The sequence below is a fragment of the Brassica napus genome, chromosome C4, assembly GCF_020379485.1.
Source record: "Brassica napus cultivar Da-Ae chromosome C4, Da-Ae, whole genome shotgun sequence".
NCBI lineage: Eukaryota > Viridiplantae > Streptophyta > Magnoliopsida > Brassicales > Brassicaceae > Brassica > Brassica napus.
Window position 1 is genome coordinate 20,741,972 of NC_063447.1, and position 27,298 is coordinate 20,769,269.

A 27,298-nucleotide genomic window follows, 5' to 3' on the forward strand; every position below is an offset into this window, starting at 1 on the left:
TACATCACTGGAACTAACCATAACAACCATTTCAGGAATAGAATTAACCATATCAAGATCCTTACAATGCTCTTGAGCGTCCGAAGAGAAAGACTTAGCATATGTTTCTGCTTATCTGGCTGCTCCAACACTTCTGGTGGTGAACTCTTTTGTGCTTCTTCTGCTGAGTTCTCTCCTACGATATGAGACACTGAAAGAAGGCCACTTGGTTGCACCGGTTCAAGACAAGTTAGTTCACCACATGTGTTATTGACAACAAGTTCAGACTGAGGAGAGAAAAGAGAAAATTCATTTTCTGTCTCAGGTTCTTTTATTACCTTAGATGGCTCTGTTTTCAGCTCTTGGATAGCTGATTCCTTCTTAGAGTACAGTGGCTCATTGGCTCTCTCGAGAGAACGTGGGGTTGGTCTTCTTAGCTTATGTGACTAAGACTTTCTAGGCTGATCACAATTATGGAAAAGTCTGGTCTCTTCGTTGGTTTGTCTCGGATGTCTTATGCTGTAGTTACAAGAACAAAGTTTTTCTTCATGAAGTGTTTAAGCTCAAACCACGATGCAACTTGTGCTTCTCCTGTCCTTTTTCTGTTAGTAACAAGCTGATCCCACCATTGAATGGCATCACCACAGAACTTTGATGTAGCCAATCTAACCTTCTTGCTTCCTGTAACTACAAAAAGATGGTATTCTACTCCTCCTTTTGTCATTAGCATCTTTCTGAACCTGAGAAACATTACCAAAGAAATCATTAGCATGTTTCTATTGAAAAAAAAAACAGTCTTTTCCATTCTTTTAATGATCTCAGACACTATTGCTTCCATCTACAATTTATTAAAAGTCATTGGTGCCTCCTTTCTTTTATTGACATCTCCAGCCATGGTTTCCTATTACAATCTCAACAAGAAAAGTTAGAATAACAAAAATAGCCAAAGCCTCACTACTCTCTTATGTTTCTCTCTAATTTTTCTGTGAGTTTTCTTTTGTGAATCCAATAGCTCAGCAAAGAATAAAGATCAAGCTTTTGAGATAAAATCCCCCACCCCAAAAGAGAAGAGAAGATAGCCAGATTGCAAGATTTTTTGTTTGCAAAAGGCTTTATCACCAGGGCTGGATTTCTCTTTAGCCTAAGTCGGATTTCTCCTTGACTTTTCTATGAGCTTTTTTTATTACTGGTTGGCCTCTTGCAGATTCAACAGATAGACAGAAAAGAGAACGAAACAGATTCAAAGAAACATACAGATCAATACAAGGTTCCCAAAATTAAGAGGTAATTCGAAAAGTTTAGATTCAAACTCTAGATCAAGAGCCTTCAAATCTGCTCTGATACCACCAGATGAACCCCTGATTTAGAAGGATTCGTTTGTCCCTGATTCTTTTGAAGGATGATCTGATGGTTTGAAGGATATATGATGATGGAATTGTGGATGATGTCGAAATGGATGATGAACTTCAGTGAGAATCTATGAACTGGTAAACACTTGTGTAGATGAGTCTTTGATCAAGAAAATAAACTCTGATTTCAATCAAAGACATGTTTGCAATCAAAGAATGAACTCTTTAGCAATCAGTGTTCAATGATGATCAAGGGATTCATATAATTTAGAGAGATTTTTGATTAAAAAAAAGGTGAATGTTTTGTTCAGAAACAAAATAGAGTTTAAGTAGAGAAAGAAGAAATGAAAAGTCCTAAAATTGTAAACTTAATTAAAGCTAGAATTGTCTCGAATACTGAATAATTATTTATTTTGGCTGATTCCTTGACTTGAATTTCAACCTGGTTTGGTTATGGCTCATAGTAAACCAAACAAGTCATTGCTTTCTTAAATTTCTTGGTTTGTGATCTTCTTTTGGGCCGAGAAAAATACAAACTCGTCCATGAGTCTGATCACATCTTTTACAGATTGTTTTATATGTTCTTCATAGTCACTTAAGTGGGAAATAAGCTCGACGTGCTCCACTCCAACCTCAGGTCCATCTTCAAACTTTCCATTCAGCCATCCCAATTTATCTCAACAATGGTTACATCAGATTCTTTCTTGTAGGCATGTCATAACGTTAGAGGCAAGGTTGATGAATGAAAGATTCCAAGATTTTAATTTTCTTTTATGTTTAAGAGCGTTTCTTATGCATTGAATAGTAGCTAAAAAGAAGACGATTAAAAGAGATTTCACTTTTCTTTTCTCTTGATAGGCCTTCGGCCTATAAATTCATTTGTTCTACAATATATATTCTAATACATATTACTCCAAAGACAGACAAAAGACTAATTAATCTATTAGGTGGGCTAAGGCAAAAGACCCCAAGCTTACGTGTGTAACACGTAGTATCATTTTGCCCGCTCTTTACCCTCATAAACCCTAGAAAAATTACAGCTTGGAATAATAACTCTGCCTCACTATCTACCTTGAACACACAAATCTTGCGTTCCACACACGAATGGTTCCTAGTTACTTGCTAAAAGTTTACTCCACAAACGGGTAAACCATGGCGATCTGATCTCGGCAGATCCCGTACAATTAGCATCGCCTTCTTCCGCGGTGCTGAAAAGGGTTTGATCCGAGCAGTCCAAGGAAGCCCCACACGCCACATTATAGGACTGACATGCTGAATGGCATACCCGTAATCTATCGTCTCCGTCAATATCACACTTTTGGATCGATATCTGGTTCAAAAGGGATCATAAAGAATAAATGTCATGTCTCATCTATAATTAAGAGACGAACAAATATAGACCCCAACAGAGATTGCCGCTTACCCAACAAGCTAGTCTTTTTGCTGCCTCGTCACAATAGCTGTTACCAAAAATGTTAAATAATTTTCGAGCCCCGCCTGGAAAAAGCCTATTGTAGTTGGGCATGACCACAACTTCCTCGAGCTGCTGAAGTATGCTAGGCTCCCGTGGAGCACAATGTTTCCCTAACATGTCTCTCTCCAACACATTTTTGCATACCAGTAAACTTGTTACTAGTTTAGAGCTGTTCTGACATGTGTAGCCAGCATAATCAGAGCAACGGAACTCGCAAACCCCATTGTCACACACTCCTCCATGTAGGCTGCATTGTTCGTCGCACACAGCTGTAACGTTGGAAAAGAATCTTGTTGTAGGGCTTAATATTAATAAAATTGTTTATTTATATAAACTATACGAGTATGGAATTACCAGTGGAACAATCAATTCCAGTAAATCCGTTTTCGCATATGCATACACCTTGAGTTGTGCATTTTCCATGTCCACTGCAATTATTAGGGCAAGAACCTGCATGGTGATTAGTTAACTTGTAAGTTCAGATCTTAGGGAAAGATAACGAGACCTTGACTGACATGTACGACGATCTGAAGTAAACAAAAATACAGGACTCTTACGGATTTTACAGTCATGACCGTGATAACCAAGGAGACAACGACACTTCCCATCAACACAATCTCCATTGAAGTTACAAGAATTAGGACACTGGCCAAGCACAGAAACTATGGGTGAACCGCAGAGTTCATGGTAAGCCGGACAAATCAATTCACCTAAAAATCAAAAACAATAATGGTTCAAAAAGGTTTTTAAACAATACGTCATTCTTCTTTCGGGAAGATAAAGAGCATGCTTACCATTGAAACCGGGAAACTGAATTGGTCCACCAGCTTGAGGGCAGAATTTCCATTCTCCCTCCACAGCAACCTAAAAGAATGACAAGGAAAATATTACTAGTGCAGCATAAAAGCAGGTTAGGACAAGGAAGAAGAGATGTAGAAGGCATACCTCCAACAAATTATTTTTGCATCTGTGCTGATAACAGCCATTCCCCTGCGGCATGGAACCCCGGACAAACCCAGTACGCACTAAAGACGAGGCCATACACCTATCATATAGAGGCCAAACTCTTTCATGAGCAATATGTCATGCAGATATTTAAAGCATTCATTGAGAAGTATAACCAGGCAGCAATAACCTGGAGTCACTCCCTCTCACTTCACCCAACATCCTGTCAGGCGCACGTGCACTATTGATATCCGTACAAGACCCATCTGAATAGGCTACGAAATATGTACAATAATCTGCTAAGGAAGACTGACCGCCTGCCAAAATGTTGTGTATGAAGTTCATTAGAATTTCTTCACCAAAGCAGAACAAATACAGAATTAAACTACTGAATAGCATAGCATACTTTGGAGTATAATATACTATAGTTTCTCGATACAACTAACCTATACAAAAGAAAATTCTGCGTAAAAAATTAACATGTCGAAGCAGGAAACACTTGAGAATATAGTATAAATATTCTCGTATCAGCATTTTGCAATTAATCACCTTTGTTAGCCTGTGGAAAGTAACGAGCCCATTGAGGCAAGTCTCCATTATAGCTTAGAATTGGGCAGTAACCTTCGGCCTCTCTGTTGTATGTACAGCCAGATAGTTGGGTTGTGTTACAATGGTAAGCACCTTTCCACATGTTACATGGAGATGTGACAAATTGAGTCCCCTGATTCCGGCCCCAATCGAGACGGTCGGCCATGCTATAATTAGCCTTATACCAGCCACTGTCTTCCAATAGCGCTAGAGTCATTTTCGAAACGACTGATCTTGTGTCTACCGATCCAGTCATTATCTCATTCATGAGAAGTCTTTTTTCCCAGTGGGACCCCGATGTGCCACGTCCTCCTCCATCCTCAAGTTCTAAACCCGAGAAGTTCTGAGAAAATGCCTGTTCCGTTGAACATTTTGACATTCTTAGGACTTGAAGGACACAAAACTTGAGTCACGAGAAGTAACTAAAAGCATTTAAACTCACTCCGTAATGATGCCGCGAATGCATGACAACCCGTGGAAGCACTACGCGTGTCACTATCCTACCAAGCTTTTCATCCATCTGTTGCTCAGTGACCTAAAAGCATGAAATCAAGGTTAAACTCAGTTCCCTCATCCATATCAAAAAGGAAAGAAATAAGAAACAAATGACATATACCTCAGTTCGTCTTCTTTTCCTTTCATCTCTAAAATGAGCAAAGGCATGCGGATCAAAGCCAAGGACATGCATGACCTCATGAATCAGAGTTGCTGAAAGCAAAGTCCAAGATTCCGCAGTCAAATGGCGGGGAGCAACATTGACATGCCCTGAAAAACACGATTACTATTGGCTTTAGCTTAAGCTCAATCTCACAGAAATGCAGGGATTTCAAAAGATTGTAATCAACTGGGGATGATGAAAAGATACCAGCAATTGCACGTCCCCACTGATCACGTTCGCAAGCAACAGCCCATGCAAGGGTATTACCAGTAGTAGGTCTTGTGGTCACCAAGAGAACTAAATCAGTATCAGCAATACCCTCTGTGTGATTTGAAAGCAACTGATTAGCCCTAGCAAGAGGAGATCAATGGACAAGAAACTGCCAAGCAAAGGGAGTTGGGAAATTACTCTCCACATATTGACGAGGAAGTTGCACACCACCATCTTGCCCACAGGCAGAGTATCCACTTAACCGCAAGTTCCCTTTGACAGGTTCAACAGCTAATGCTCTTCTGAACCAATCTGCTGTCTGCTCTAAAGCCTTCATTCATGAGCAAGATTTTTAAAAATCAGTGCATCTGCGTGACCACATATCTAAGACAAAAGGAGTAAACATCACCTTGCGTAGGCGACGCCTTTTGTCCTCCCCAGATATGTCATCAAAAGTGCAATTATACCAGCAATCACCGGAAACTGGAGGTTTGACGTTAGGATTGCAAGTAGGAGCAGCAAGGAAAGTGCTCGAAGGAGGCTCACCCAACTGAGTTGAACGAAACATACAAACAAAATTAGTTGAGTAACTTTATACAACACTATATATTAAACACAAGTGAAAGCTCGCTCCACCTTCACGATATCGCCAACTCTTTGGCAATCTCGGTCGAAAGAGTGACCAACAGCATCATAGTTTAAGTAAATCCTGATAGGTTGTTTCACATCCTTGTGCTCCTCCTCAGAAACACTAAGCAACGCCCTTCCTTTACGAGCACTCCTTGGCTCGTGATAAACCTGTGGAGTAACAGAGTATACTTTTCGACCGGGTCTCTTCCTCTGTTCAATGATCTGATCATGGATACACGAATGAGAAGATACTCCACTTTCATGACCTTGCGAAGAAGGTATTTGGCCATGCCTGGATTTGGCATCAGCTGCTCCAGACCACAATAGAATCAACAAAATCTGAAACAATGGAAAACGAAAGTTCTCAATAGAGAAAGGCAGAGCAGAGATCTGACTTCCTGATATAAATGTGACTTCACCATCAACAACCAAAAACCAAATGTAAAATCAACGGCGGCGGGAAGAAACTTACCCCTGAAACGGCGAGACCGGCGGCGAACCGGAGCTGGAGACTGGAAACGAACCTAGAACTTGAACCGCAAAACTCCATGGAAATCCGAGAAAAGCAGGAACGAACAGCTTCACTTCCATCAAATCTCAGGAGACTCGTCGATCGAATCACACACAGGTATGCATTTCATGGGATTCAACTCAAAAAAAGAGAGAGAAAGAAGAAGAGCTCCACAAAAGCAAATTCAAGCGAATAATATATAATTTAGGAAAAGTAGATCGGAGGGAGCGTAGATTACTACTTGTCCAGCTTTGAAATTTTCAAATTAAAAAAAAAAAGAAGGGGAATTAGGGTTTTGGGTTAAAAAGGACTGATTCAAAGCAGGTGGGTGATCTATACTCCAGCAACCCTAAAATGCCTAAGATTTGGGTTTTCTAGCAAAATCTCCCTCTCTCTCTCTCTCTCTCTCTCTCTATTCTCACAAAACAAGTGACAGTCAGGGATGAGAGAGAAACACAGAGTCAAATGGATTAGGTACGAGTGGGTGTAGGGTAGGATATGATGATAATTTATAATTATTGTTAGGGACTATTATTGCTTTCATAAAGTATTAAAAGCGAATAATTTGGTGCAATTGCTTAATTTTACCAACTTTATATTTTTTATGTTCCGCACAGATATTTTACACTATTTAGACCCTTTCTAATATATTCATCTTTTTCTACATTTAAATAACTTTTCAAACTAGGATACACGGATTTATTTTTACAAATTCGCCAAAATATTTTTTTTATAAAATCAAGAAAATTGATTATTGTAGTTTATAGAATTGGTAAACCATCTTTGTTTGTAAATATTTTGATTTAAAATTTTAATTGTTTTAAATACCAATTCACGGTTAAGTTGCGTTTTTCAAACTTATTTTTAGACGTGTGAAATATTTTATTCTTTTGAAGGATTCTTCGAAAAGTCTTCAATTTTTAGAAATTTCGAATAAATATAATTTTTTAGAACCTTTAAAATCATATAATGGTCTGCCACTGAAAGATAAAAAGTATATTTATAGTTTAGATATTACATTAGAATTAATATTTTTACAAATTTTAAATTATGAAAACATTATTTATAATCCTGTTGATATTTATATAGAATAGTCTAAAAAAATAGTTCGATAGTTTAAAAAATCTGTGATAAAAATATAATATAGCAATTTTCATTTTATATTCATATTTTCATATAATAATACACAAAAACAAATAATCATTCATTTCAGTTTTCCTTATATAGTATAAGATATACATTGTTACATGTATAATTGATATAGTTTAAAATATCTAATTTCTTTCTTACATAAAAATAAATATATATGATAATATATATATATATATATTTATTTATTACATATATATTTTATATATGATAATATATATATATATTTATTTATTTATTACATATATATTTTAAAAATACGATTCCTTGGTATAGAGATATTATTTTTTTTATTGAAATGGAGAAATTTAGAATATTTAAATATATCTATCATTATATATATATATATATCTGATATGGTTTAGGAAATTTTATTTCCTTGTTATAAAAATTGATAATTATATAAGATATTTATATAAATAGATAGTCGAATTTAATAATGTATACTTCTATAATCTGTATGCTTTGATATATAAATAGTATTATCTTATTAAAATTAAGAAAATCTAGGATAGTTGAATAACAATATAATAATCAAATATTAATTTAAAAGTTAAATTTTTGATTTGTTACTATTCATATATTTTTGAACTTATAGTATTTTTGAGGTCAATTTAATTGAATCGCTATAATTTTTTGATAGTCCAAAAACCAGTCGATAAAAAAGATTATATTTTAATAGAATAGATCGATTCTGAACTTTTCTCAATATATTATTTTTTCTATCTCTAAAGAATGTATTCTTGTTAGAGATGATTAACCTAGAAAGTCAATATTCCTACTTAAACTCTCTAAAATGAGATGTTGAATAAAAGATTCAAATGTTGAATCACTAATATAGGGGTGTTAAAAAAATTGATGATGTGGATTATTTGGTGTTGAATAGATTCAACATGTTGAATAAGAAGAAAATAGAGACCGCCGACGATAAATGTCATTTTCTAAAGATTTTGATATTTTGATACCTTGATATCCTCTTTATTATTTAAAACCAATAATTTTATTATAAATTAAATAATTTATTTTTATTTCTTATACAAAATTTATCATTTAAATTCTCAATAAATACAGATTAGATTTATTTAATTTGAATGTAAAACCAATAATAATTAATTAGTAAAATATAGTATTAAATTTTATTAAACAAAATAATTGAAGTGTGTAAAAACTGAATGTGTGTTGAATAATTTGGTGGAAGAAATAGAAAATGATATGAAATGTCTAGTACAATGCCATAGAAACAACACACATAGCGTTTTTTGTCAGAGACTTAGCTAACATGTTTGGAGCTCTAGGGATATAAGAAAACAAGACGAAAGAAAAGTGCGAGAATAGAAACTAGGTATCTGAGAGAACTCCATTGGATAGACCTTCGAGTTGATAGTTCTAACGAGCTTTTGAGAGTCAGATCAAACCAGACTTTGGAGAGAAGATAGTGCTTTGCGGAGATGAGAGCCTCACGCATAGGATTCAACAATAAAAGGCAATGAGACAGATGGGAGACGCTTAGACAACTCATGATTCAGATGAGTGTAGTGTAATACCATCCTATTCCAGCAACTCATGATTCTTTAAACCATGATGCATAAGTGTTACATGTAGAATAGCCTCCCCCCCCCCCCCCAATATATTTTCCCAATCATGTTCCAACCATCGACAAGTGGGTCTGGGAGATCTGAATCATCTTGCAGATACACATCTTCCTATGATCCTTCATCCATGATATTGCACAAAACCTCTCCTTTACGTTCATCTGTTATTAAAACACCGTAAATTTTCTGAAATATAAACAAAAGATCACACTTTAAGTTAACTATGAAGAATTCAAGAAAATAACACAAACAACTCTTAAAATCTTTCACCTTCGTGTTTCAAAGCGTCCAATAAATCTCGTCCAATGAAAATCATGTCGTCCAATTCCTCTTGTACCTATGTTGCACATTCTTGGGCAATCTATGAATCTGTTTGGAACACTTTCTCTGAATTTTTCCTTACGGACATAGATACATTCAAATGTTAATATATGCACATCATTTCAAACAATCATATGAGTTATATTATAACGAATTTGATTTTGAAAACTTCAACTGATTTACCTCCAATGTTTATAAACCCAGGAAATGTTCAACTCATTTTATTTGAGATCCTATCAATGAAATGATCCTTCAAATGGAAAATCTCCTTGATGCAATCAACAAACGTGAAACAGACCCATGGAAACGTTTTGCAAAGATCCATATCATCAACCGCTTGGAGAATGAAAGGCTCAATGGGACATCCTACTTTCGACCTTATTTTTGTAATTGTGGGCAAAAAGTAAAGCATCGCCAACTTCATACACTCCTTAATACCATCAGGCTTCTCTTTGACATCTTTTTGTCACTCTCAAACTCTCATCTTTAGACTTCTTCTTATCCTTAATCATCTTCTCCTTATTCGTAAAATATCTTTTCGCAAACTTCATACTCACGCTGCTCATATAGTTTTCTAGGTATTTGTGGCAGTATTAACCAGAGATGATCATATGTTTCATGATGGAGTATCGAATGTGTGCAGCATTTACCCCAAACCAAGCTTGTCGACTCTTATATGCAATCATTGTACGGAGAAACAACATCCACATTCCCATCTCCTTTTTTGTTGGAGAACAATTCATGTAGAATAAATGCTTGAATTAAGGGTGATTCTTGAACCAACTTTCTCTCATTCTTCAAATTTTTCATGGTCAAAAAATCATGATAATGACACCAATTATACTACACAAAATCACTAGTTGAAGGTAATTTCATTGATGGTTCAAGAAAACTACACAAAATTACTTATATTACACAAAATCACCCTTCCTAATAGTAATAGTTAGACTAGTTTTACTCAACAACAGCAATTATACTAGAAAAAATCACTTAGTTGTACTAGTTACATGAAAGTATTGTACCATTTAGATATTTAATTGATCATGTATATATTGTGTACGGGTAAATTTTCTGTTGCAAATAAGACCACATTTTTGTTTTATATTATTAAACTGCATGTATAAAGTAATGTGTATACATTAACACATCATTAACATACTTATTACTGATTAACCACTACACATAAAATTAAAGTAGATTAGTTTTTTAAAAAATTACTTTGATTTTAATTAGTTTAGTGGATTCAATATTAGTTTGAAGTTTTCTGGTTTTCTTCATGTTTTGTTTTATAGTGAACAACTAGGTTAAGACTTGTTATTACTTCTCTCGAGGACTCATATATCTGAAATTATAAAGTAAAAGACGTTATATTGAATATATTTTGAGGTTTCAAAAAACTTGCTTAACATTAGGATTAAGTATCTCTATGCTCAAAGACAATGGCACTTGGTTTATTCTGAAAAATTCGAGGCCCGGAATAAATGAGTTAGACATGTAACGTATGTCTTTATAAGTTAATGGATCATGGCTGTCTCTGAAAAATTGAGACCTACAATATATGAGTGAATAATCAAACCGAAAACATGTGATGTCAAAAGTAAATTACTGAACATAAGTTAATTAAAATGAACATTTCAAATCTGAAATTTGATTAAAAGATAAATTCTCGAAATTTTGGGAGAAGATATTTTAGGGTGCTGTGTTTTTTATGGAGTTGTGAGATAATATAACTTAGAATAAAATTTAGAGAATGAAAAGCTGAAGGTTTGTGATTTACACAATAAAATAGTTTCCATGTATTGGTCATGTAAAAAGATTTAGAGAATAAAATTTACTGATTAGATGAATCAAATTACTAAGCTTTCATTTACATAACGAATCTTCATTGAATTATATATATTTTGTCATTATTGCAAAATTTGACTTGTCAATCAAATCTAAGAGATTGCACACCAAATTTAACATTTATAAGAACTTTCTTTAGTTGAAATTTGCGGATTTGCAAACACCCACATACATTATCACGTTCATAAACGTTTTATGCAGCAAGCTTTTTTATTGGATGAAATCAAAATATAAGAAAAACAACAACACGATAAAATTAATACACCATTTCAGAAAAAAAAAACATGGCATCAAATTCCCCTTCTAAAATGTTAATTTTGTGAAAAAACTTTATCCAAAGAGTCAGATGTTAGGTTCATAACCTTTTCCAGTGACATATGTATTGCATTCCAGAATATTGATAAAGAAATAGAACTATACTGGTGTAATTAGAATTTTATTGTATATTGTGAATGTGAATTTAATGAAACCATTTTATTAATGATTATGACAGAGGCTAGGTTTAGAACTCTTTGTGTTTTTCATTCTTGAATTTTGATACTGAAGTAGAACAACATTGACGTAATATGTTATTTATTATATATTGGGAATTTAATCAAACTTCTTCTTTTAATCAAACCATTTTACTAATGCTTATTTCAAGAATGTTTGGTTTGGAACTATGTATGTTTTAATTTCTTGGATCTTGATACTAATATAGAACTATACTGGATAATTTACAGATTATCATATTGTGAATATTTAGACTTCAAAAAAGTTAGATATTGTTTAAAACTAAAGTTGTTTTGCATTCTTAAATCTTTATTGTGGTTTAGTACTAAAAAAATGCGTAACGATAGGCTATATTTCACATTGTATTGTGTGCTTCTTGTAAAAATATGGTACATGTGTATGCTGGGAAGGTCAAAATTGATTTTGGTGTGGCTGTAGTAATAGCAATGGCACTTATTTTAATATTTCTAGTAATTAAAAGGTTTCTATATATTTGGTGTGAGAATGCATGAGAGAAAGACACATCAGCTGGTATTCTTGTAAATAACTTAAAAAATCAATGTTACTTTATCTCCAATGTTCCTCTATTAATATATAATAGATATCCCCAGAGTTTACTCAAAAAAATCATGTAAATGTCCACAAAAAATGTGTGTTACCTATCAATTGCATAGCGAAAGGTCAGAGCCCAAGAACTGTCTTGAAAGCTTCTCTCCCGACAACAGAAATTTCCTGAAATTAGAAATCAAATAGCTAAAACAAAACAATTTAGTGTCAAACAAAACTAATCCTCAGATACAGAGATTAACAAATTCTCCTTGTAGAACTCGTTGATTTAACGCATCAGTCCTCCCTTGTAAATCTGAATCAGAAAGAGACAAAATCTCTGTTTCCAAGAGATTAACATAGGCAATGAATGTTGCTTATTGTTGCTCGTGGAGTAATCCCGTCAGCTCATTTTTCTTGCATTTAAAATGAGTCATCAGAGAGCTTCGGTTGCTGAGGTTGCTAAGGAAGACGATGGAGACTGCAAAGAAACATAACAGATGTTTTGAGGATGGGAAGAACACGAGCGGGGAGGAAGTTAAAGCTCTCGGGGAAGAAATCTCTTCATTGATGGCGAAGATCAAGATGTTAGAAACGGAGAATGAAAGCAAAGGCAAAGAGCTGAAAGGTGCACAAGCTGAAACATAGGCTGTGAGGAAATCAGCAGATCAGTTTCTGATGGAGTATGATAGGCTGCGTGAGGATAATCAGAATCTCATGAATCAATTGGAGTCTATCGGCCAAAGCCCAGAGATAACCAGAATTTCAAGAATATTGTATTCGAAGTTTTCAGTTCTAAGTGTTTAGGAGGATGAGGAAGAGGAGGAAGGTGAAATAATGGAGGAGAGGTTACAGGATACTGATGCTGATACTCTCGCAACGAGTCTAAACAAGGCAGCAGAAAAAGAGGAGGCTATGGAAGTTAATACAACTATCCAATAAACAGAAGAAACGGAAACATATATTAAAGGGAAAGGTACAAAGAAAGAACCGAGTATAGTAAAGGAGAAGAAGGCTAAGAAGTCTCAGGATGCAAATCCGATGGCAATGGGCACAAGGTCTTATCGTCGTCAACATTAATATGTCGAGTTTCTTCTGGAATATGCGCTGATTCAACAAACCTTTGAAACATTCGGTGGTTAAAGAGTGGCTAAGTAATCAAGATTTGGTGCTAGGGTGTATCTTGGAAACAAGGGTTAAAGAGAAGAAGGCGGAAAGAATTTTAAGTTATTTGTTTAGAGACTTGTCATCTATGACTAATTAAGAACACAGTCGGTGTAGAAACCCATTAAAAAAAAAAAAAAGGTCGAGTATCATTTGGGTGGTCGAGTCGCGGACGATCAGATTGTTCTTGTCTGAACCATGAGTCAAGTATGCCACTATACAATGGTTACACAATGTGGTAGATTGATTCAAAGGACGTTTGAAGCATGACACTTTTGGAAGCACAACAGGAAGATCGGAAATTGGGCAAAAAACCTTAAATTTCGGTATTATGGAATTTTTCAAAGAAGCCGGAAGCTCGGGAAATATTTTCCCTTAAGATCAGAGTCCAAGTGGATTTTATTAAAAATAATCAGATCATCAGAACGGTCGTCGAAAAATATTTGGGATTGATCGCGGGACGAAAATTCACCGGAAGGCCGATATCGGACAATTGACCGAGAAGCTCGAGGTGGCTAGATGAGTGTGTGTTCAGGACGTGGTGGCAATCTCCTAGGAGTATGTGTGTCAAAGAAAGCATGAGGTGTTGCAGTACATGAAACCTGTACATGCAAGTAGACATGTGGAGCACGAGGTGGATCGGCCAAGCACGAGGTGTTGTGATGCATGCGACCAGGCCATGCGGCCAGACATGTGGAGGACGTGGTGTCTCCTTGCATGGAGCCAGGCCATGCATCCAGACAGGAAGAGGGAGTGGTGTCACTTTGCATGTGAGCAGGTCATGCAACCAGCCATGTGGAGCACGAGGTGTCGCCGCGCATGCGTCCGGAGCCATGCGAAGCGACACACGGTCTGCCACACAGCTTGTTTCTGATTTGTTACTGATTCCTATAAATAGCCCACGACCCCCTCTCATTTGAACACATCCAGAACACATCAAAGCCAGTTCAAAACGTGAGAGAGAAAGCAAAGAAAGAAATATCGAGTTTCGATAGTTTTCGAGCGATTTAGGCAATTTTCGAGAACAGTTACTCTCCCGATTTTGAATCAGCACCTGGAGAAGGTTCTGTTCAAGTGAAGAGAAATCAGTTCTAGTGGAGACTAGTTCAAGACCAGTCTGGATGTGGGTCTACTTGAGAAGGTCGAGAAAGGGTTCAGATCGCAGAAGTCGGGTTTGGGGTCAAGGCCACGGTCAACCAAAAACTGTGAGTTATGATCAATTGATTTCTGAGTTGTTTTCATGCAGGTTCCCGTTACTTGGAAGTTAGATCATGGCGGGAGGCCAGGCCTAACTGAGTAACGGTTTGATTAGTTAATAGTTGAGGTTATGTTGATTGAGTTGATAGCATGCTTGTTATTGCTTGAGAACCGTAGTAGCATGCTAATGGTTAGGTTGATTGGTTAGTTAGCGAATGCTGAATGCTTAGATGATATCGCTAAGTTGTGGATAGTTAGGTATTCTGGAATTAGTCTTTATGCTAGATTCTGGAATGAGGTTGATTGTATTGTGATTATTACTTGAAACCTTGGTTATATTACTGGGTTTAGTATTGGTTATATTTTGGCCGACAACATTTGTGTAACCCACAATGCTAGGCATATTTGGGGTGAGTTAGTGTTCCTTCAGACCTCGTACCCAGCGGGTTCAAGGAAACCCCTTATTCGCTGGATCGGGAAGACTCAGACGAACGGAGTCATGTCCTATGGCTGAGTATTACACGACGGTGTAATGTGGCAGTGACCCGAAGGACTTTGGACTGTCGCGCGGTGACCCGAAGGACTGTGGGCCGCGGTCGGTTGAAAGTTCCTTCTTCCGGCCTTTGTGGTAGGGAGATAGGATATTGCCGATAGTGAAGGAGGAACCTAACGTCACCAGGGTCTGAGTTAGTTATATATATTAAATCGTGTTTTGGGTTGATAAACCGTAATTTATTTCAAGGTTGAGTTGGTGGTGAGCTAGCATATGCTAGTTATCTTACTATCTTTTTCCAGCTGCGTATTTATGATATTGCTTATTATTATTCGTTGAATTGGGTTGATTTTATGTTAGGTGAACCTCTCGCTTTAGATTGCTTGGGGTGGGATAACGAGGGGTTGTATTTGTTAGTTGGGGATTGTAACTCGCTGAGTAATACTAGATTACTCACTCCTCACTCGTTGTTGTTTCAGGTGACCAGTAGCGAGCTTGTAGAGGTCGCGGGAGGCTAGGCCGGCTGGTGTAGATTTGTATCTTTTTGCTTGAGACGCTTTCAGACTATAAGTATGTACTTTTTCTCGCTTGGCATGCCACTACTTGTGTAATATTTTGTGTGTTGAAAACCAGATATTATATAAGATAAATAAAGCGATGTTTTATGTAAATGCCTTGTTGTTTCTGATATTAGCTTGTCCAAGCTAACACAACGTCAGATTGGGATACGGGTTGAGAAGCCTTAGGCTTTGGTCTGACGGGACGTGTTAGCGGGCAGACTGGCCTGGTCGCGAATTGCACTTTTCGTGACCTTGGCCAGATCGGCTGTTAACCCGTCATGTAGCGCTCCCGAACCTTGGTAGACGGTCGGCCCATCGGTCATGTTCTTGTTTGATTGTTGGCCGGTGGTTCGACCTATGCCTAAAATGGTTTGGGGGTGTTACAGTCGGGGTGGTAGGATTTGGTTACTTTGGATAGAGACCGTTCTTATGACTCTGGTTTACAAAGCGGATCAGTTGATCACATGTTCAGTTGCGTTGCAAGACGAAGAGGAGTTCTTATGTTCTTTTGTGTATGAGAGCAATCATGTGGAAGTAAGAAAGGAGCTATGGGAGGATCTTTGTCATCACTCCAACTCTCCACTTTTTCAAAGCAAAGTGTGGATGATTATGGGAGATTTCAACAAGATTCTTGATTTGAACGAACATCGAGATTTTCAAGTTTGGCGAGATCACCAAATGGAATGAGAGATTTTCAGAAGATGGTTCTTCATTTTCAACTCACTGACATGGGATATCAAGGACCATTGTACACATGGTGTAACAAGAGAGAAGAAGGTTTAGTCTGTAAGAAGTTGGACATGGTTCTAATGAATAGTGTGGCCATGCACAGATTCACAAACACATACTCTGTTTTTTTACCGGGTGGCTGTTCTGATCACATGAGGTGTAAGATTCGAGTGCTGCAAGCCAAGGAGAAAATTAGAAGACCATGTAAATATGTCAATGCCATAGGTAGGTTACCCGACTTTCTACCTATAGTCAAGGAGTACTAGGAGTTGACTGAGAAATTATTCCACTCTACATCTGAAATGTTTCGGTTCTCAAAGAAGCTAAAGAATCTGAAGCCGCTTATTGGAGAGCTAGGTAGAGAGAAGCTTGGGAATCTTACTATAAGAGAAAAAGAAGCACACACTATTCTTTGTGAAAAACAGAAAATTACTCTTTCTAGTCCCAACATGGAAGCGATTCAGAGGAAGCTGAAGCTTATGAGAAGTGGTTAGATGTTGCAGAATTAGAGGAGGTTTTCCTTAAGCAGAGGTCAAAACTTCACTGGTTGGAAGTAGGAAATCAGAATAACAAGACTTTTCATAATTCAATCAGGACAAGACACAAAATACCATGTGAGAGATTAGATGTATAGATGGAAGTGTGGCAAAAAATCACTCGGAAATCAAGATTGATGCAGAGAAATTCTTCTTAGAGTTTCTTAATCAGGTTCCATCAAGCTATCATGATGCTACTGAGGAAGAGCTGGGGATTTACTAGACTTCGAATGCTCCACTGAAGACTGTAGAGCATTGGAAGTAGAGGTTACTGTGGAGGAAATAAGGAAGGTGATATTTTCTATGCCATCAAACAAATCCATAGGTCTTGATGGGTTCCCCTGTGAATTCTTCAAAACTACATGGCCAGTGATAGCCCACGACTTTATGGTTGCAGTTCAGTCTGTTTTCAAGAAGGGATTCCTTCCAAAAGATATCAACTCAACAATTTTAGCACTCATCCCAAAGAAATCTGACACTAGAGATGAGGGACTACATACCCATTGCGTGTTGCAATGTGCTATATAAAGTTGTGTCAAAAATTCTTGCAGATCGTCCGAACGTAATCTTACATAAGATAATATCAGTGAACCAATCAGCTTTTGTGAAAGGTAGACTTATCATGGAAAATGTGTTGTTGGCCTCCGACTTAGTAAAGGACTACCACACGGACTCGGTCTTCCCACGATGTGTGATGAAAATAGATAGTTCAAAGGATTTTGACTCTGTGCAATGGTCATTTCTTCTAAACAGCTTGGTGGCAATGGGATTCCCTGAAAAAAATCATTCATTGGATCAAGTTGTGTGTCACTACTCCCTCTTTTTTGGTGCAAGTTAATGGGGATCTAGGAGGCTATTTCCAAAGTGCTAGAGGTTTGAGACAGGGTTGCTCCCTTTCGCCCTATCTGTTTGTTCTCTCCATGAATGTTATCTCCTATTAAATTGATAAAGCTGTGATGGAGAAGAAGTTTAGGTTTCATCCCTGATGCCAATCACTTTCTCTCACTCATCTTTCGGTGCAATTTAATGGGGATCTAGCAGGCTACATCCAAAGCGCTAGAGGTTTGAGACAGGTTGCTCCCTCTCGCCCTATATGTTTGTTCTCTCCATGAATGTTATCTCCTATAAAATGGACAAAGCTGTGATGGAGAAGAAGTTTAGGTTTCATCCCTGATGCCAATCTCTTTCTCTCACTCATCTTTGCTTCGCTAATGGTATTTGTGGAAGGCTCAAAGGAATCAATAGAAAGGGCTCTCTTTGTCTTTGATGACTTTTTTGTATGGTCGGGTATTTCTATAAGCTTAGAAAAATCAATTGTCTACATGGCTGGTATATCAGAAGGAGAGAGGATGAGGATTTTGACAAATATTCCATTTGCTGAGGGTGATCTACCTGTCCGTTATTTGGGATTACCACTGATGACTCACGCCATGAGAAAACAAGATTATATGCTTCTTCTTGAAAAGATCAGAAGTAGAATAAGTACTTGGACAAGCCGGTTCCTATCCTATACGGAAAGACTGCAACTGATCAAATCTTTTTTAATGAGCATGGTCAACTTTTGGGCAACTATGTTTAGACTACCGAGTAAATGTATAAAAGATATTGAACAGCTCTGCTAAGCTTTTCTGTGGACATGCCCGGAGCTATATCCATGGGTCCAAAGGTTGCATGGCAGGATATTTTTAAGACTCAAGATGAAGGAGGGTTGGGCATTAGAGCACTCAAAGAAGTGAATCTAGTTTTTCTCTGAACAGGCCCGGAGCTATATCCATGGGTCAACTTTTGGGCAGCTGTGTTTAGACTACCGATTAAATGTATAAAAGATATTGAACAGCTCTGCTAAGCTTCTCTCTGGACAGGCCCGGAACTATATCCATGGGTCCAAAGGTTGCATGGCAGGATATTTGTAAGATTCAAGATGAAGGAGGGTTGGGCATTAGAGCACTCAAAGAAGTGAATCTAGTTTACAGGTTGAAACTCATATGGAGAATGCTAGCAAGAGAGTCGCTTTGGGGCAAGTGGATAAAAACCAATCTGCTCAAAAAGAAAAGTTTATGGGAAGTAAGTGGTAAAACTTAAGTAGGCTCTTGGATGTGGAAGAAGATGCTAAAATTGAGAGATTTAGCAAAGACTTTCCACATGAAAGCAATAAGAAATGGGCGTCATACTTCCTTTTGGTATGATAGGTGGTCCGAATTGGGAGTGATGTCTGATCTGCTGGGTGGTGGAGGTATAATAGATATGGTATAAGGAGGAATGCCACGGTGGAAGAAGCTATTAAAAATCAACGGAGGAAAAGTAGGCATCGCAGGGCTCTAGTAAATGATATTAAAAGGGAACTGGATTCTATTAAAGGGAAGCAGAATATTGCACTGGACAATGTTGATTTGTGGAGGGGGAACTCAGGTTTCAAACCCAAATTTTTGACTCACGAGACATGGATGCTGTCAAGAGAGACTAAGGCGCAATGTACCGGGGCAAGGAGTATATGGTTTTCTGAGGCTACTCAAAGTTTGCTTTCCACAATGGATCATGTTTCTCACTGGAGCCACGGTGTTGACACAACTTGTGTTCTATGCAAAAATGCTCAAGAAACTAGAAACCATTTATTTTTTGAGTGCTCATTCTCTTCTCAGATTTGGAAACATCTTATTAAAGGGATTTTGCAAAGCTCATACACCACTGATTGGGTTGCAGTTGAAGGGTTGATCATCGACTCGTCAATGAAGAAGAAGAAACTATTCTATCTCAGATATGCGTTCCAAGCCACCATGTACACGCTGTGGAGAGAACGTAATAATTGTCGACATGGTGATCAGGCTTTGCCTCTGCATGTTCTGATAAAGCTTATTGATAAAGGTATCCGAAACAAGCTCAGCCTTGTGCAGTCTAAAAGACTAAAGGGTCTTGAAGGCATTTTGCAATATTGGTTTGGAACAAGATTGTAAATAGTTTACAGGAGGTAGACATAGTTAGAAGTAGTAAAGGTGTATGATCTTTTTCTCTAAAAATAAAGACACACTTGATGTAAACAATTTTTTTTTTTATGAATAAAAATTTAACATTCATTCGAAAAACATGTAAATAAAGAAAACCGAAAATCTTTAATATCTGTTTTGTAGAGAACAAAGTATCTTTAGTACATTTGACTTTTCAGGTATATTTTCTCATCCTCGAAAATACTGATTTGTATTTTGGTCTCTAGTTGACACTGAATGGGTCTTTTGCCGATATAAAAATACTCATAGGGCAAAACAACACAACAGCTCTATTCTTTTCATGAACGCTGCGATCAACGTCAGCGTCAGAATAACACACTACGATGGAGCCAAATTAGACGGAACCGAAAATTAAAGTAGCCGCTACTAAAATTTCTGAGATACAAAATCGAGACATAGCTAACACTAATATTTCCAGCGTTAGTTTCATTCTTTGCTGCTTGCCACGCGACTGAAAAACAAGTTGGCATTGATTCACTTATAAGTGTTATTTTCTTGACGCTGACGCTTTTGACGCTGACGCTCGTTGCAGCGTTCATGAAAAGAACATAGCTAACATAATAAACCCAATGCGTTTACATTATTTAAAGAGTTAATTGTATATATAATAAAAGAGTAAACCAAAACCTTCGTGGTGAAATTAATAACCTTAAATCTGAACTATATTGAAAATTCAATGAAATTAATTAATTAGACTTCATCAGAATTGTGTCGAATAGACAAGTGCCATTACGTAATCAAAATAGAGTTTCTTAAAATCTCATTCAGCGTTATTTTCTTGACGCTGACGCTTTTGACGCTGACGCTGGTTGCAGCGTTCATGAAAAGAACATAGCTAACATGATAAACCCAATGCGTTTACATTATTTAAAGAGTTAATTGTATATATAATAAAAGAGTAAACCAAAACCTTCGTGGTGAAATTAATAACCTTAAATCTGAACTATATTGAAAATTCAATGAAATTAATTAATTAGACTTCATCAGAATTGTGTCGAATAGACAAGTGCCATTACGTAATCAAAATAGAGTTTCTTAAAATCTCATTCACAAAACATGAGGTTTTTTACCTATCAACTGTTCTTCTTTTTTTTTTTAATCAGTCTGAAAGAAGACGGGTATCTCGAATACAATGTCTCACTCGTACCATCAGTTTCTTTTTTTTTTTTTTTTTTTTTAACTCAACATCAACTTATCATTAGCCAAATGTTTTGATACAAACAATTGTGATCACAATACCTCAAGAGGCTTTAACCACAATGTGATATATGGAAGTAGATGTAGCATCATCTAAGATCACTTATTTGGATCCTACATTGCCTCATCTAACTACCTATCACTTTGACCACCATGGAAACAAATTCACTTTACCAAAATGGTGAAAATGAACTGTCCCTTAAACCACTAATTACACGGGCATTGACTAAAACTGAAAACTAGACTTAACAGATGAATTCCAAACTAAGACCTTGCTGGAGATCACCACTTAATTGACATTCAGAGCTTGGATCATACCAACTCAACGCCAAGGCGCATAGTTCACCTTCAAATCCCGTCCAGATATCAGTCGTACCCCAGCCTTATTATATGGATTCCAAGCCAAAAAAACCACATAATGAGAAGATACCTTAGTTGCAGATTTCTTTTCAAACACAGAAACGGGTTCCCCACCAAACTGGTGCGTAAACTGCCACACAAGACCTTCCATCACGAGTTCGTAGTCTTGACTCCAAAACCGAGCCGCCGGAACAGAGCGAAACAACATCTCCAAGAGCATGAGTTTCAGTTCTTCCGGAATGAAGAAAAGACGGGTTCAGATGTCGAAACCAACCGGAGCTCATCCACTAACACCTGCAAAAGAACACTGAAGCTCGGAGGAGAGCGACCACGGCACAGATTAGACATCTACGGAGGTACACAGAGCGATAAGGGGAAAATAGCTCCATCCAAAATCCAACCCTAAAAGCCGACCTCCGACAACGACACCATCCGGACTCAACTCGTTGTGACTCCAGAAGCTCGGAAACCGCACTACACGGCCAGATCTGAGATCTGAAGAGCCGAAGAAGCCAGAGTTCACACGCATCTCGCTGAGGGGAAGGGACGTTAACGAAGGCAAAAGAAAAAAGAGAGAAAAGAAGGTAAAGTGTGACTCTCCGACGACGACACAGCGACAACGCCGCCGGAGAAACGTGGCGGCTAGGGTTTCTACTGACTCTCTCTCTCTCTGTTCTCTCTCTCTCCTTCGGTTCAAGTCTTAAAGTGAAAGCAACACAATTTGACTTCCATCAGTTTCTTTCTTTGATCAGTCCAAATATATGTTTTGTTACCATTTGCGGTTTAATAAATCAAAATGCAAAAAGAAAATGTGGTAGACCGAACATAAAGAAAAGAGCAAAACAGAAGACGCATACTGCTCATTCTCCTTCTTGGCTAACATTTAATCTCCCAATCTCATCACTCTAGCTTCTCCAGTTCTGACATCCTCTCAATGATCGCCTACACGCAAGAGATTTAATGGCTACTTTTTTTAGTTTACTGCTGCCAACAATAAGCGAGAAAAAAAAAGCTCTGAGATAAGAAGACAAAAAAAAAAGGTTTTATGCGCATCGCTTGCTTGTTTCTTGAAGCTCTCCAGCGAGAATGAATTCATCGAGTATTAAGTACACCTTAAAATGAAACAACAATTGTGAATTACTAGTAAACATTAACAAAGTACGAAGCGCAAGCTTGATATGATAATGCCAAAGAAGAATCATCACTAACCATTGTGAATTAGTAAGTAAATAAATAGAACAAAGAACACATAGAAATTTCGGAGGTAACAATAATTATCCATCAGTATGCTAAGGCCAAACAAGAATCATCCAGGAAGCCCTTAGTTGAAGAATTTGCTAGTCATAGGTGGCAGAAGAAACAGTTACACAATATTTGAGTGAGGTGGATCAGTTAATGGAACACAGTTTGTGATGTTTTGGGGGTACCTTGTGGAAGTTGAAAACCAAATTAAGCTCACAGACATTGCTGAAGAAATTGTCCAAAATCTCGACGAACAAGTAGATACATTCAAGGTAAGCCAACTCATTGTCTGTTATGTCAACGCACAAGGAGAAAAACAGGCCTGCATAGCGCCTGTATATAACCTTATGCGTTCTAAACTGCAACAAAAAAAAAGGTTTACATGAAATTACTGGCAACCAAATTAGAGAATGACACCTATGTGATGCAGTAACATATGCAAGAAGAATGATTCAAAGTGATTTAAAACCATAACCAGCTTCAGCTTATACAAACACATCTCAAAGGCCACTTCGATTGTTTCCTACAACTATCTCTGCAAAATCTCGATTTGATGCCCAAACTAATTTTTTAACACAAAATAATTAACCCTAATCTTGCTAAAGCAAAAAAACCCACATACCTCAACGAAATTGGTGAACTTCGAGTCGCGATTTACCACCAATCTGAACCTGAGAGAAATTAAAAAAAAAAAATCAGATGAGAAGCATAGAGGGAGAGAGGGGGAACTGAATCTTGCCTCGTATTCGACTTTGTGTTTCTCAGACTCCTCAAGAGGAACATAGTAATTTGCAAGACGGGTCTTGCCTTGTCAGTTCTGCAATAATATGAATCGGATCTGCAAGAATAAAAACTCGATCACTATTGAGCTTCAGATACCAAATTCGAAGAATCTTAAGAGAGTTTGTACCATTATTATTCATGAAATCACGAGACAAGAACACGCATCCAATGTTTTGCTTCTTGCCGTCGAAAGACCTTCGACTGCCTTTCTGCGTTTGCCGAATGAAGGAATTGGCATACGAGCCAACTTCTCCACTGCCCCCAGAGATAATGGATCTCAGATTTTCTATACCCTCGTTGCTTTAATTTAAATTTTAAATTATACGGTATAGTTATACTTCGTTCTAGTGGATATTATTAATGTTTAGTTATATTAAATTCTACTGGTTATACTATGTTATACTAAGTTATATTGATTATTACTAAGTATTACTAACTAAGTACTACTGATTGGTACTACTAAATGCAGTTATACCAAGTAGAGTTATACCAAGTTCTACTGAGTTATACTATGTAAAACTGATTACTACTCGAGTTAGTTAGACTGAGTTCTACTAGTTATACTAAGTTTTATTAGTTATACTGAGTTCTACTAAGTACTACTGAGTTCTACTATGTACTACTGAGTTCTACTAAGTATTATTGAGTTAGTTGTACCGAGAGTAATACCAAATTATACTGAATCCAGATCTGAAGATGAAAATAAATTACAAACACGAAGGAACAAGAACAATAAGAACCCTAAATCATAAAAACCCAGAAATATATTTAACAATCCTAAATCGAAAAAACACCAGAACAATAAAAACCCTAAAATTAAATAGATCTTAAGAATATCCGATCTCTTTCTCTGTTTTTGTCACCTTCTTCGTCGCCACATCAGGCTGAGCCACCGTGGATCTGTTTCTTTTTCTGGTTTTCAGATCTAATATCAAGTTCAACCACAAGCACTTTATAACCGATGTAGCTTATCTTCCATCTTTGATTATGTGGTTATTAGATATAAAACGAAGAAAGAAAGAAGAAATCTTTACTATCGGATTTTATATCGAAGAAGAAAGGAGAAGAAACAGAAAAAAAAAGAGAAGTTGCAGAGAGGAAGAGAAAAGAGGCGTAGAGGAAGATAGAAAGAAAATGAAAAATGGGAGAATTAGTAAATAGAAACTGATTCATAGATATTTAGGGTTAATAATCGGGGACAAAAATGTAATCATCCAGTTTTTCGAATTAAAAATAATTCAAAAAGAAAATAGTTTTTACTAAGGTCCTTCATAGATTGGCTTATAAGATAAAGAGGGGCAATAGAACATCTGAGCATGTTATCTTATTCTCATTTGCTCTGTTCTAATTAAGCCGAAAAGGTTGATTCGGTTGCTTGCTCCCTCTCTGTCGGGTATGGGCCTAACCCTCCCAAAAGGCCCACATGATGATTGTCCTCACACATGATCAAAACCAGTGTTTTTAAAACCGGACCGATTTGATGGTTGGACCGGGTTCGACCGTGAACCGGTTATATAGCCGGGTTGGTCTAGTAATTGGTTCGACCATGAACCGGCCACATAGCCGGATTATATTTCAAAGTTATTAAACCAATAAAAACCACTAAAACTATCAAAAATCTATAAACCATCCATATAAACAAGAAACTAATTTATATTTATAATATTTTATGTTCAAAATTGATTTATATTTTAACTATGCATCATGTTTACTAATATTACTTTTATATTTACATACTAAAAAAATATTAAACCATATTATTGAACCAGGTTTGACCCGGTCGAACCATATTGAACCGTGACCCAAAATATTTCCGGTTCAGCTTCCGGTCCGGTTTTAAAAACACTGATCAAAACAGATGAGCTCGTCTCGTCGAATCGCGAGCCAGTAGTCGACTCGACTTTAGACTACTTTTAGCCAGCAGAGCGAACGACCGAAAGTCTTCGGCTCGACGACTCGGTTCAGCGGCCCGACACCTCGGCCCAATCGTCGAGAAGGCCCGTTAGGTCAAGTCAAATTAGGTCAACAGAAGACCGTCTATAAAAGGAGGAGGAGAGACAACGATGGAGGGATCCGCAAATCACCACACACTTATTTTCGGCTAGAAACTAGGGTTTTACATCTTATTCTCACCGACTTGTATTCTCCGGCAAACCAGCTTTCGCTGGTTCATTTCCTTGTTTTCCCCTCCTTGTAATACGACTGAGCGTTCACTTGATCTAATAAAACACGTCTTTGTCTTGACCCACCGACGAACTCATCCTTTTCTCTTTACTAGTTTATCGACAGTCTCAGTTCAAACAGTTGGCGCCCACCGTGGGATAGACAGAGTAGCGTCAGCAAAGATCATGGCTCGATCTGACTCGCCGTCCGATGACGAGTCACCTACGACTGAAGGCGCTCCGACAGCAGCGGCCTTCGCAGATACCATACTCGAGAGGATGGCACAGCAAGACGCCGTCCAGAAGGCGACGAACGAGCAACTCGCCACCATCGCCGCCATCTTGGCTCCTTTGGCCGGAAACTCAGGAGATCCGGCCTCGACGGTCCGAAAACAGCTGTTCGACACTTACCGAACAGCCGGCGCAGAAAACATGATAAACACAAACGTCGCCCAGGTTCAAACACCCGGTGGCGTAGATCTCGTTACCGTTCGGGAACTCGCCGAGCTTAAGCAGTCGTTCCTGGACATGAAAGACCGAATGCTTGAAGGACCTACTTCGGCTCCGTTAATCGAACGCGTCCTCGCCGAAACCCTAAAGACCCCCTTTTCTCGGCGAATCACCGACGTACGGTACCGACCAGCCGAGAAAATCCGCCTTCCGACTTTCGCCGGAAAGGCAGACCCGACTGACCATATCACTGCATTCAACATCGCGATGGGTCAAACTAACTTTTCCGATGAGGAAAGAGACGCTGGCTATTGTCGGCTCTTCGTCGAGAGTCTTCAAGGACCAGCCCTTGGATGGTTCACTGGATTGGAACGAGATTCCATCAACGACTTTCACGACCTGACGTCCGTGTTCCTCAAGCAGTACATTATGTTTACGAGACAAGGAGCGACCCTATCCGACCTTTGGAACCTATCTCAGGGAGCGAACCAAAGTCTCCGCGACTTCATTGAGAAGTTCAAAGCTGTCGCTTCGAAGGTGCATATCCCGGACAGCATCGTCGTTGACGCGTTGATGAATACCCTCTACTTCAAGTCCCTGTTTCGCGAGGATCTCTACCGAAACCCCACCAAGTCGCTTCAAGACGCTATCGCAAGGTCGAACAACTTCATCCGAATGGAAGAAGACACAACAACGATACTCAAGAAAATGAATGCGGCCGCTAAACCGACGACTGCTCCAAAAGCTCCTGAGGCACGCCAAGAACCCCGACAGTACGCCACGGGCAACAAGTCTAATCATCAGAAAAGCTTCGTCTATGTCGTCGAAGGTAGAAACCCGCCCCCAGGATCGACTGTCATCGTGCGCGAGAAGGGTTGGAACGTCTGGGAGAACGACGAGAAGCCGTAGACCTCTTCGGCGCCTTCAACTTTGAATCCTGGCCCGACCGAGCCAAACCTATGGTGCAACTACCATAATTTCAAGGCGCACGATATGAGGAACTACAGGCATCTGGTCTACGCCATCTTCTCATCTTACGAAAACAGAACAGCCAACGTCGAACTTCCAAGGCCTAGGCAGAACAACGCCAAGAGAAGGGGCAAGAACAAAGAGAAGAAAGCTCATAAAAATCAA

General features: G+C 38.0%; 3 protein-coding genes across 5 annotated transcripts; 1 reads left to right on the forward strand and 2 right to left on the reverse strand.

Annotated features, from left to right (window-relative positions):
- Positions 1-2,151: 2,151 nt before the first annotated feature.
- BNAA06G37090D lies at positions 2,152-6,817 on the reverse strand. The gene is made up of 15 exons (XM_022700629.2): positions 6,306-6,817; positions 5,840-6,172; positions 5,613-5,753; positions 5,402-5,534; positions 5,201-5,314; positions 4,952-5,100; positions 4,778-4,870; positions 4,297-4,690; positions 3,938-4,064; positions 3,748-3,847; positions 3,597-3,666; positions 3,360-3,512; positions 3,157-3,252; positions 2,752-3,071; positions 2,152-2,658 (listed from the first exon to the last, which is right to left on the reverse strand). The coding sequence occupies exons 1-15, from the start codon at positions 6,381-6,383 to the stop codon at positions 2,440-2,442; spliced, it is 2,520 nt and encodes an 839-aa protein (XP_022556350.2). The 5' UTR covers positions 6,384-6,817; the 3' UTR covers positions 2,152-2,439.
- A 15,416-nt stretch (positions 6,818-22,233) lies between these two features.
- On the reverse strand, positions 22,234-24,210 carry LOC111205183 (AP-2 complex subunit sigma). 3 transcript variants are annotated; one of them, XM_022700628.2, is made up of 6 exons: positions 23,680-23,933; positions 23,509-23,607; positions 23,392-23,440; positions 22,955-23,128; positions 22,581-22,639; positions 22,234-22,469 (listed from the first exon to the last, which is right to left on the reverse strand). In XM_022700628.2, exons 2-6 carry the CDS (start codon positions 23,550-23,552, stop codon positions 22,433-22,435), a joined length of 363 nt encoding a protein of 120 aa, XP_022556349.2. In that variant the 5' UTR covers positions 23,553-23,607; positions 23,680-23,933; the 3' UTR covers positions 22,234-22,432. The 3 variants fall into 3 exon arrangements, with proteins under 3 accessions (XP_022556349.2, XP_048610057.1, XP_048610056.1); XM_048754100.1 differs by lacking the exon at positions 22,581-22,639 and having other exon boundaries at positions 23,680-24,210; XM_048754099.1 differs by having other exon boundaries at positions 22,234-22,864; positions 23,680-24,210.
- A 1,690-nt stretch (positions 24,211-25,900) lies between these two features.
- On the forward strand, positions 25,901-27,073 carry LOC125585878. Its single transcript, XM_048755591.1, has one exon. The coding sequence runs from the start codon at positions 25,901-25,903 to the stop codon at positions 27,071-27,073; it is 1,173 nt and encodes a 390-aa protein (XP_048611548.1).
- Positions 27,074-27,298: the final 225 nt, after the last annotated feature.